Source organism: Hyla sarda, chromosome 3, assembly GCF_029499605.1.
Source record: "Hyla sarda isolate aHylSar1 chromosome 3, aHylSar1.hap1, whole genome shotgun sequence".
NCBI classification, from domain to species: domain Eukaryota; kingdom Metazoa; phylum Chordata; class Amphibia; order Anura; family Hylidae; genus Hyla; species Hyla sarda.
The window spans coordinates 324525246-324537664 of NC_079191.1; the positions used below are offsets into that span (position 1 = coordinate 324525246).

Below are 12419 nucleotides of genomic sequence, written 5' to 3' on the forward strand. Positions count from 1 at the left end.
ATGATTTGTACAACTCCACAACTTTATCCCTGACCTGTTTGGTGAGCTCCTTGGTCTTCATGTTGCTGTTTTGCCTTTAAAGCACAGGTGTATTTATAAGATTGCAGATATGTGGACCCTATTCACTAATTGAATGTGAGTTGTGATGGCAATTGGTCACATCAAATCTTTGTTAGGTGTTTTACAGTAAAGAATACTCATGCACTCAACACTTGTTAGAAATTTAGAAATTCGTATAATTCATATAATTGCAAACGATGTGTTGGTCTATTACATAAAATCACAAAAAATATATACATTTGAATCTATGGTCATGCCATCACTAAATTTAGAAAAGTCAATCGGGATGAATACTTATGCAAGGAACTGTGTCTCTAAATTGATTCTTCATTGGAAAATATAAAATATGACTTTATTTTATTTTATTTTATTTTTTAAAAGCAATTTGTGCTTTTGTAGCTATTCTGCATTTTTGGACCATATTGGCTAGACTTCATTCTCCACCCATCAGTAAACCTGGGGGGGAACATGGCTTTGTTTCCAGTTTTCCAGTTATCCTTTCTTGGACCACTGTTGTTAAGTACTAAGGAAAAAGGCTTGAAAAGAAGAGAACATCACTTTTCCCAATAAGATATATAACAAAAGTTTCTTATATTCACTTGTGCTACTGTTTTAAAGGAAGACGGTTGAAATGATGGTGGCCATTTGATCCTTAGCCATTAAAGTTCAACATATCCTTTAGAGACTTGTTGTCAGAGCTTACATGGCTAATGTATGTACATAGGGTTGGTCAGATTTTTACATGCCCATTCCTTTGTTCTTCTGGGATATGGTACATTTCTGAGCTCTGCCTGAGTATCAGTGGAATACCTATATCTTCACATGACAGATATTGTGTTTAGCTAGTTTTGGGAAGATGGTGGACTTCTTGTTGTACAAAGGAAATTTTAAAGAAAATCTGTCATCAGTTTCACCTGCACTAACCTGTTGGTACATACAGGTAGTACAGGTGACACTCATGTCAAAGATACTTACCTGGTCCTGTTCCGTGTTCTGGTTCTTCCGCAATCAAGCGGTCGCGGTGCGGTGGAGGCGATGCGGGGGGCATTATCGGCAAGGTAATTGCCGATACCGATAATGCCCAAAATCGTGATTATCGGCCGTTAATATCGGCCAAACCGATAATCGGTCGATCCCTACTCCGAACACTGTGCAGGCTTACGTGTTCGAGGCCGCCCCCTCGTGACGTCACACCCGCTCCCTCGTGACGTCACACCCGCCCCCTCGTAATGTCACGCCCACTCCCTCCTGATGTCACGCCCACCCCTCAACGAAAGTCTATGGGAAGGGGGCGTGACAGCGGTAGCGCCCCCTTCCCATAGACTTTCATTGAGGGGGCGGGCGTGACGTCACGAGGGGGCGGCCTCGAACACGGAAGCCCGCACACAGAGTTCGGAGTAATAAACTTCCGGACGCTGCGAGCGGAGCTCCAGAAGGCAGGGCAGTGGAGAACCCCTTTAAAGATGGCAATGCAGATGTGGAAAGTTAGGTGGCGTATACTGACTGTTCAGTAACTGTATGAGGAGGATTTTCTAAAGATACAAAATACCTTTACTTCATCAAATGAGACAACACTACCTGTGTCTGTGAGTAGCTTCTTATGTATACTCCTTAACATAAAGACAGGTAAGCATATTTATTGGGTAACGTGCTGATGTGGAGCCAGTAATGTATGCACACGCTAAACATCCCATTCACAGCCACAGCGGCAGCTTTCCCAGTTGCTGTAATTATTTTCACAATTTGCTGATGGTGCTAATTGGAGCCATTAGAGAAATATTGCACTTATTTTTTTCTTTCTTTAAACTGTCTGTTAAATATTGCAAGGGCTTCATAGTTTTTGCTTCTTCGTTACTTTTTTTGGTTTTTCGCCCAAGGTTATATAATTTATCTGCACTAAAGTGTTTTTGAGGTGGCCATAAATATTAGATGGCTGTCAATCCATCTAATGGTCTCTACATTGCATTTTTTTCCTTAGATTGTGTAAGTGCAGATTAGACAGTGTAAGAATGTACCAGATTTATCAGGTTGTCTAGTCTTTTTAGATGTACAGGGGAAAATGTGATGTCACGACCACGGTTGCCCAAACCCAGTGTTCTGAACATAATGTTAAGAATGCCGGGGGAGCCAGCATGGAGATCATGGGTGGTCCCAGCGGCCGGACCCCCGTAATCAGACCTCTTAGCCCTTAACCTTTGGATAGGGGATAAGATGTCTAGGGTAAGAGTACCCCTTTAAGTGGTTAATGTTACTACTCTTCTGGTTGTTCAATGACATAATTATCTGTGGTGGAGAAGCTATAGGATATAAAACTCTTGGGGACATTTCACACAGGGTAGTCAAGTGCTTCTGTTTTTTTTTCCCCTAGTTAAAATCAAACTTTTATTGTGGCACATACCAGATATTTAACAATTCCTACATATTGTTGTGGTTTCTGGATGCAATGCAGGGCAGATGTTACGGCCCAAGGGGCAGATGGTATTAACCCCATCTTGTTGTGATGTCAGGGCGTGGTCTAGCCTTAACCACTCAAAGGTAATATCGCTGATCCTGGGTTAGGCAAGGGCAATGAAGACACCAATGCCAGATTAAGGATAACGGCACGTTTACTGAGGCAAGACAGGTGATAGTCTTTGCAGTACAGACAAATATCCCAGGGAGGTGACCAGTGACACGGGGACCTCACAGGCTTTCTGGGACTTGCAGTAGTTAGACTGACTTTAGTGCAGGCCACAGTGACTACAGATGAACTTGACTTGATAGAGATGGTGACTGACAATAAGATGACTAGACTTACTGATGACTGACTTGTGGCTGCAGGACTTTAGGCTTGAGGCCTCCAATGCTCTGGATGGACACTGTAACAACTTGACTGGACTTGACCTCAGCAGAAGTAGCAATGAGATTGCAGCCCCTCCCCTGGTTATATAGGGGGCTCTGCAAGGAGCCCATAGGTCACTTGGGGGTCACCAGGTCACTGGAGCCCTCTGGGTAACAGTCATGTGGTACAAACATAAAAGCAACAGTACATTAAATGAGGCAAACCTATATACATAATGGGAGTATGCTGCAGGGGAGCCCTGGGGACATGCTCTGGACATGGAGGACAGCACAGGGCCACATCATCACTGGGACATCACATCCTGGACATTTATAGCGGTTAATGTTAAAAACTCATGATTCGGGCAGCTTGCTTTTGATAAGAATCTACTATTTGTGCAATTTTGTGTCAATGTTACCCTGAAACATACACAATTTAAATATGAAAGATCTCTTTCTGTTTTAGGGCATATGAGCAACAAAGGGGGGGGGGGGGGTTCCCCATTATTAGAATCCTAAATCTCATCTTCTTCAGAAGGGTTTACCAGGGTTTATTTTTTTATTTTTTTTAAACCTATAATTTGGCTCTGGAGATCTCCCGTTTCTCTGATTTATCTTTGAGATGTTTCTACACCTTGACTGGAGTCACCTGTGGTAAATTCAGCTTCATTGACATGTTTTAACCCCTTAACGACGAGCGCCATTAAGTACCAATGCACCAGGACGTACATTTACGTCCTAAGCATAACCGCGAGCATCGGAGCGATGCCCAGATCATTCGCGGCAGGTCCCGGCTGCTGATCGCAGCCAGGGACCCGCCCGTAATGGCAGACACCCGCGATCCCGCGGATGTCCGCCATTAACTTCTCAGATGCTGTGATCAATACAGATCATGGCATCTGCAGCACGGCATCTGCAGCATTAACTATTTTTTTACACTTTTTTTTCTTCTTCATTGTTATAGCCCCCACAGGGGACTATAACGTGCAATACCTTGATTGCAGACACTGATCAATGCAAAGCCATAGCATTGCATTGATCAGTGTTATCGGTGCTCTGCTGCTACAGCCTGGATCTCAGGCACGGAGGAGCAGAGTGACGATCAGACGGCAGGAGACAAGGTAAGAAGCCTCCCGCTGTCCTCTCAGCTGTTTGGGATGCCACGAATTCACTGTGGCTGTCCCGAACAGCCCACTAAGCTAACAGGCAACGATTTCCTCCTGTTTTAGATGCCGCGGTCAACTTTGATCGCGGCGTCTAAAGGGTTAGACTTTGATCACGGTGTCTAAATACCGGAAATTAGCCCGATCGGCGATGTCCGTTATTTGCCGCGGGTCCTGGCTGCTGATAGCAACCGGGACCTGCCGGGTATGAAGTGCGCTCACCTCCTGAGCGTGCTTCTCATAACGGGAGCCGGCCACTAGCGTAAGTTTACGCTCGTGGTCGTTAAGGGGTTAATGACCAAGGCAAATTTTCAAAACCGGACGTGTCCACTTATTTGGTAATAATGTTGGAATGCTTTTACTCATGAAAGCAATTCTGAGCAATTTTTTTTTTGTGACCTATTGTACTTTACATTAGTCGGAAATTTTGATGGATATATTCAGCGGTTTTGTGAAAATTCCTACATTTTACAAAGAAAAGAAAAATTAGTATTTTCTAGATGCCACACCAAATTAATTCACATCTACAATATGTCTACTTTATGTTCCCAGCATTTGATAAACCTTCTTTTACTTTTATAATGTTAGATTTATAAGTTTAGCAGCAATTTTCCAGATTTTCAAGAAAATTTCTAAATCTGATTTTTCAGGGACCAGTTCAGTTCTGAAGTAGAACTGGGGGGCCTGTATGTTGAATACCCCCATAAATTGCCCCATTTTAAAAACTGCACCCCTTAAAGTTGTCAGAATGACATTAAAGAAGTCTATTAAAGCTTTAGGTGTTACACAGAAATTTAAGAAAAGTGGAGGCGGAATTTTAAAAATAATCTTTTTTGCAGATTTTCCATTAAAAAAAATTTCTGTAACACAGCAGGTGTTGACAGAGAAATGCAACTCAAGATTTATTCCCCAAATTCTGACCTATTTAGAAATATCCCATATGTGGCCTTTGTGCGCACACACACACATCAGCGCTCTGCTTTCACTTTGCAGAGTACCGATCGGTATCAGACGGAGCCCCCCCCCTCTTTGTAACCCGAATAGATGCTGCGGTCTCAATGACCACAACATCTACAGGGTCAACTCTGAGTGCTGCAGCTGGCCTCCTCCGACTGGGCCCCCCTCTCCTCCGATCGCTTCACTGTGTTAAGCAGCGGAGGAGAGTGGGAAGGAGGGGACCACGCCCCCCCCGCAATATCCCTCCTATTGGTTCATCTGTACTGACGGACTAATAGGAGCGATCGCTGGCCTGGGACTACTGCGATTTGTCCCTGGCCCAGCTTCAGGGATGCTCAGCTGTGGAGCACAGCTGAACTCAGTAAATTGTCACAGCACCCAGCGGCGCTGCGGCCGTTTATTCTCATCAGGTACATATACGTGCTGATGCGGGAAGTCATCCCTAATCACCACGTACATGTACCTGATTTCGCGTATAGGGGTTAAATCTTTATAAAGGGTCATCCAGGATAAGAGAAACAGAGCTGATACCTTTTAGAAAACAGCACCAACCCAGTAGCAGCAGCAGCAGCAGCAGTCTTGGCGGCAGCAGTCTCTATTTTTCTAATAATGGATAACCCCTTTTTAGATACTAACTTAGTAACAGCCCACATAAATTGCATAAAAGGAATCATGCCAGAAGTCATATGACTGAGGAGACCTTAGTCTTGTCACATTGAAGAATGCTTTATATTCATTGCATTAAGTGGCCTCTGCCGCAGCTGAACTAGATTTACAACATTTTTCAGTTGTTTTGCAGCTTTTTTTTTTATACAAATAAAATTATAAACATAATCTCACTACAGATATTTTGGAGATTCCAGCACATCCCATGCATTAGTCAAAACCTGTGTAAAGAAAAGGGGGTGCAGTTGCCTCATATTGCTTCTTTTTATTTTTAAAACTGCCTCTGAAAAATGAAAAAAGCAGTCTGATTGGTTGCTATGCCAACCGCACCACTTTTCCTCTACATTGGGTTTTGATCAATCTTCCCCTTGGCACCAAGTAATGCTTCAAAATTAAAAACCTGCTCCAAGATTCCCCTTCAGATTGCAGAGGGCACCAGAAGTCAAGCATGGGCGTACATATTCTAATAAAAAGGCTTCCAGATTATAGCTGTAAGTGTCTTTTGGTTTTCGTGCACACCACATGGAACCTGCACGTAGGGCTGGGTGGTATGACCAAATGTGTGAATCACGGTATTTTTTAAACTTTTGGCGGTTCCACGGTAATTAATGGTATTTCCTTGCCCCCCCCCCCCCCCCCCCCGTATTAATTATCAGCCCACATCCCCTTCCGGGGTACTACTCGCATGTCACCCCCATGCTCTGCCCTCCTCGTCCTGTTTGTTGCGGCAGCCGACACGGTATCCCTATGCCCGGGCTTTATAAGGTAAACAAAATAAACTTTAACGCGCCTACGTCGGCCTTACACTGGGGACTGGAACGTCGGAGAACTGTCGGCCTATCACCGGCCGCAGCGATGTTCCGCCTCGGCCGGTGATAGGCTGAGCCCACTGTCATGTAAGAAGCCGGCTTCTTACATGACAGTGAGCTCAGCCTATCACCAGCCGAGGCGGAATATCGCTGTGGCCGGTGATAGGCTGATGGCCGGTTCCGGACCAACGGGAGGTGAGTTAAAGTTTTTTTTTTTTGTTTTTTGCAGCCCGGGCATAGGGATACCACACAATATAGAGCAGTGGTCTCCAACCTGCGGACCTCCAGATGTTGCAAAACTACAACTCCCAGCATGCCCAGACAGCCAACGGCTGTCCGGGCATGCTGGGAGTTGTAGTTTTGCAACATCTGGAGGTCTGCAGGTTGGAGATCACTGGTATAGAGTGTCAGCGCCGGCAGCCACAACAAACAGGACGAGGAGGGCAGCGCATGCGGGTGACATGTCAGTAGTACCCTGATGGGGACAGCGCTGGGCTTGGCTAATAATTAATTGGGGGGCAGAACAGCACTCGCAGGTCACATAGGATTAGTTCCCCGATGTGGACAGCGCAGCGCTGGGCTGATTCATTCACTCCCGAGGGGGAGGGGCCCAACCGGTATTGCGGTATGGGTTAAAATTCATATCGTGCAGCACAAAAATTTCGGTATTTGGTATGAACCGGTATACCGCCCAGCCCTACCTGCACGGCTGCTTTAGCACTACTAACCTAAAAGCAAATGGACAATGCACTGTGCATGATAATTCTGTAACCATTTCAGACACTACGTGGATGACAGCTTTACGGCCTGCTTGTGATCTCATTCAGTAAGCCCAGAGATCAGACTGGAAATGTATGTCGTCTTGTCACAATGTTTATTAAAGGAAGCTCCCACGCCATCTTTCAGCAGTAACTCCAATCATTTATGAAATGCTTTCAGACCTTAGCATTATGTATGTTAGTTTTATTTAAAGAAAGAAAAAAAACTAGTGTAGCACCACTATTGTGATCTGTGTGATTTTGTAATTGCTAGATATGCAAAGCAGCTCATCACACCAGCTTTTCAGGTAACATTCCCCAAACACCAGCTTTTAGCTCGGGTTACAAAGTCTCAAAAACAGATTTGGATTTAACCCCTTTAACGACAATGGACGTACATTTACATCCATTGCCGGCTCCCGTTATATGAAGCGCGCTCAGAAGCTTAGTGCACTTCATACCCGGTGGGTCCCGGTTGCTATCAGCAGATCAGGACGCTACTATTTAGTCTCGGAGGTCCCGATCAGCCCACTGAGCTAGCTGGAATTAGTTTTCTCCCGTTTTAGATGGCCCGATTTCTGGCATTTACCCTTTAAACACCCTTATCAAAGTTGATTGCAGCATATAAAATGGGAGAAAACGTATGCCCTCATCCTGTCCCTGGTGGTCCACCCGATCACCCCCCCCGCAGCGCGATCGCAGGAGAGGAGGGGGAAACCACTGCTAAGGTAGCCAGAGGGCTTGCTTACCTTTCCTGCTGCGGCAGCTCCGGGGCTCAGAATGATAGTGCCTGGCAGGGCCAGGCTTTATCAATCGAGCGCAGAGCACACAAATCAATGGGATTGTATGTAATCCCATTGATCTGTATGAGGAATCAAATGATTCCTCCAAAAAGTCCCCTAAGGGGACTAAAAGTGTTCAGAAAAACACACACATTAACCCCTTCCTTATTAAAAGTTTAAATCACCCCCCCTTTTCCCAAATTCCATATAAAGAATATATAAACATAATAAAAATAAACCTATGTGGTATCGCCAGGTGCTTAAATGTCCAAACTATAAAAATATATCATAAAGTAAACCGCACGGTCAATGGGGTATGCGCAAAAAAATGTCAAAGTCCAAAATAGCATATTTTTGGTCACTTTTTATACTATATAAAAAGAATAAAGGTTTTTGGGTAAAATTACTGATGTCATTACAAAGTAGAATTGGTGGCGCAAAAAATAAGCCGTCATATGGATTTTTAGGTGCAAAATTGAAAGTGTTATGATTTTTAAAAGGTAAGGAGGAAAAATCGAAAGTGCAAAAACAGAAAACCGCTTGGTCCTTAAGGGGTTAAATTTGCCTTGACTGGGTGCTTCCATTTCTGTGTGAAAAGAATAATCAGAAGAGTTGAAGATCAAAGGACCACTTGTTATAAGCTTTAAAAAGACCTGGAATTAGCAGGTACTGTTGTCTCAAAGAAACATTAAGTAATGCACTCCGCCGCCATGGCCTGTATGCGCGCACACCATGCAAGATTCCATTGCTGAATAAAAAGCATCTTAAAGGGGTATTCTGGCTTTATACATCTTATCCCCTATCCAAAGGATAGGGGATGAGATGTATGATCATAGTGGTCCCACCGCTGGGGCACTCCGAGATCTTGGTGCAGCATTCTGTGGTCAGAGACATGAATGGAGGGGCGTGGTGTGATGTCACTAGGGGGCGTGGCCATGATGCCACATCCCCGTCTCGGAGGCAGCGCCCGGTACAGAATTCTGGGGACTGAACAAAGATCCCGGGGTCCCCAGTGGCGGGACCTTGCGATCATGCATCTTTGGATAGGGGATAAGATTTATAAAGCCGGAATACCCCTTTTAAAACATTTGGAGAAGCCAGTGAAATAATGGGAGAATATAGTATGGACAGTTGAAAGGAAAATGGAACTGTTTAGATGTGATAGTACACACTATGTTTGGAGGAGAAATGTCACTGCACGTCACTCTAAAAATACCATGAACATCATGGTGTGGGGCTGTGTAAATGGTACTGGCAAACTGGCAAACTTCATATAATTGCAGGTAGGATGAATGGGCAAATCTGCCATCTACCAGGATAATAAAGATGAAACAGGGGTGGACATTTCAGCAACACAATGGAGAAAAGTTATGAATCTTTTTTTACTTATTGGTCTAATTTTAGTTATTCTAATAAATTGATGCCAGTTGCCCCATACCAGGGGGAAAAAATCCTTCCCGAATTCAAATATATCAGAATAAATCCATGAATGAATGTTCAGTGCCTATATATCTAATATCCATAACCTGATAAAATATTATTCTCAAGAAATGCATCAAGGACCCTTTTTAACTATTTTATTGAGCTCACCATGACCTCTGGAAGACAATTCTGCAGTCTCACTGCTCTTACAGTAAAGAACCCCCATCTGTGCTGGTGTAGAAACCTTCTTTCCTCATGTAGAGGATGCCCCCTTGTTATGGATACAGTCCTGGGTATGAATAGATCATGGGAGAGATCTCTGTACTGTCCCCTGATATATTTATATATAGTTATTAGGTCTCCCCTAAGCCTTCTTTTTTTCTAAATTAAATAACCCTAATTATGATCTTTTTTTTTATTTTTTATTAATAAATAATAATAAATAGAAGTGAGAAAATATATTTTTATTTGATGTTTTTTGTATTTTATAATCTATATCGTTTTATGTATTTTATAATCTATTCATACTGTATCTTTACTTTTCATACCATACTACTAATTCCCCCTGAAGTCCTAGAGATCTAGTCTATCCATATTTTACATTGTGTGGAAGAATGGGCCATGAAGCTGACATTACCAACAAAGGCTTTTAAATAAGTATCGATAACCATGTTCAATACTTTATTTTCCTGTGTCATTTCACATTATTACACATAAACTTAATTGCTTCTTTGCTTTGGTTTATTTGTATGTATAGATTATCTGGGTTGTTATCCAGCGAAAATTTCATGTCAATCGCACCTTTTAGTAATCTATTTAGTACGTAATGGTGACCTGTTCAATACTTATTTTACCTCCTGTATCAGGTTTTTAAGACCTGATACAGGAGGTAAAATAAGTATTGAACAGGTCACCATTACGTACTAAATAGATTACTAAAAGGTGCGATCTCAGAAGCCAGGTAGCGTATGTGCCTAAAAATTTGTAATTTACAGCTTTTTATCCCTAATTTACACCTCAGGTACTTTTTGGGTGCGTTCACACTCTATTTGTTTTTGCGGGTTTTCCGCTGCGTATTTGAAAGTGAGAGGGCTCTTCTCGGCTGTCCGTAGCAGATTTTCCGCAGCGGGATTTATGCTGCGGAAAATCTGCCGCAGTCCTTACTGACTTCAATGGGGCTTGCAGCAGATTTTCCGCAGCGTAAATTACTCTGTGGAAAATCTGCTGCGGACAGCCGAGAAGAGCCCGCCTACTTTCAAATACGCAGTGGAAAACCCGCAAAAACAAATAGCGTGTGAACGCACCCTCAAAGGGGTTTCGCTTTTACGTTTTTTTGTCTTTTTTTGTCTATCATGTTTCTCTTAAAGGGGTACTCCGGCGCTAAGATATCTTATCCCCTATCCAAAGGATAGGGGATAAGATGCCTGATGGCGGGGGTCCCGCCGCTGGGGACCCCCGGGATCTTGCACGCAGCACCCCGTTAGAATCGGTCCCCGGAGCGTGCTCGCTCCGGGACGGATTACTGGCGATCACGGGGACGGAGCGTTATGATGTCACGGCTCCGCCCCCGTGTGACGTCACACTCTGCCCCCTCAATGCAAACCTATGGAAGGGGCAGTGACATCACAACGCTCCGTCCCCGTGATCGCCAGTAATCAGACCTGGAGCGAGCACGCTCTGGGGACTGATTCTAACGGGGAGCTGCGTGCAAGATCACGGGGGTCCCCAGTGGCGGGACCCCCGCGATCAGGCATCTTATGCCCTATCCTTTGCATAGGGGATAAGATGTCTTAGCGCCGGAGTACCCCTTTAAATTTGTAACATTTGCGTCCCTTTTTTATGAATTATGATTTACCTGTGCTTGTTTTTTATTGCTAAAATCTTGTTTTTAAGAATGCAAAAAAATCAGTTTTTATTAAGGCAATGCCTTATTATGCAGCAGACAACCCCTTATTCTACCATGATTTACAAGTTAAACTCTAATTTACTTTTTTTTCTTTACAGACAAACTTGGGAAGCGTTTGATGATGAGAAAAATGTGCACTATAAGATTAATGTCTGTGAAAACTTACCAGCCAGTGAATGTGGGGGGACGGCATGTGCCATTTCAGGCCATGATATAAAGGACAACATTTATCATGTATATGGTAAGTGGGAAAACCTTATGAACACGCATAGTAACTCATTCTTTTCAAGTTCAAAACTACTTTACCCTACCTACAGTTTTATGAGCAATTTCATATATAATCTCATAATGCAAATACTAAGATGATGTTCAGAGTCTGCAAATCCTCCTGTAGCTGTAGAGAAAGGTTAATTATCTTGGTGGTGCTGTTGGGGCAAGATATTACCCCTCCTCCCAATTATTATCTCCGTGTGATCTAACAAAAGAATTACTCTGCATATGGCTTTGGTACTATGCAAAAGAACTTGCACTAATATCAAGAAGCATTGGGGAGAACTAATAACATCTGAGATTATGTTCTAATAGCGGATTACAGACAGTAGAATGAACACGTGACACACATTGTTGTTAGGCACAGACTAGCATCCGTTTTTATTAGTAGAGTAACCTAGAAAAGACATTTTGTAATGCAGTGGTCCCTTAAAGGCGTATTCCGCCCCTAGACATCTTATCCCCTATCCAAAGGATAGGGGATAAGATGTCAGATCGCCGGGGTCCCGCTGCTGGGAACCCCGGGGATCGCTCCTGCAGCACCCCGCTATCATTACTGCGCAGAGCGAGATCGCTCTGCACGTAATGACGGGCAATACAGGGGACGGAGCATAGTTACGTCACGGCTCCGCCCCTCGTGACGTCACGGTCCCCCCCATCAATACAAGCCTATGGGAAGAGGGAGTGGCGGTCGTCACACCCCCTGCCATAGACTTGGATTAAGGGGACGGAGCCAGGACGTCACACTGCTCCGGCCCCTGTATCGCCCGTCATTACGCACAGAGCGAACTCGCTCTGCGCAGTAA

The 12419-nt window shown here is 43.9% G+C and overlaps 1 protein-coding gene across 1 annotated transcript in view; it reads left to right on the plus strand.

Annotated features, from left to right (window-relative positions):
• IGF2R (insulin like growth factor 2 receptor) overlaps positions 1-12419 on the plus strand; it is a 138730-nt gene that overhangs the window by 12775 nt on the left and 113536 nt on the right. Inside the window, exon 2 of the mRNA XM_056567238.1 lies at positions 11442-11584. Within this exon, the coding sequence (XP_056423213.1) occupies positions 11442-11584 (143 nt within the window). The remainder of the gene's footprint in view (positions 1-11441; positions 11585-12419) is intronic.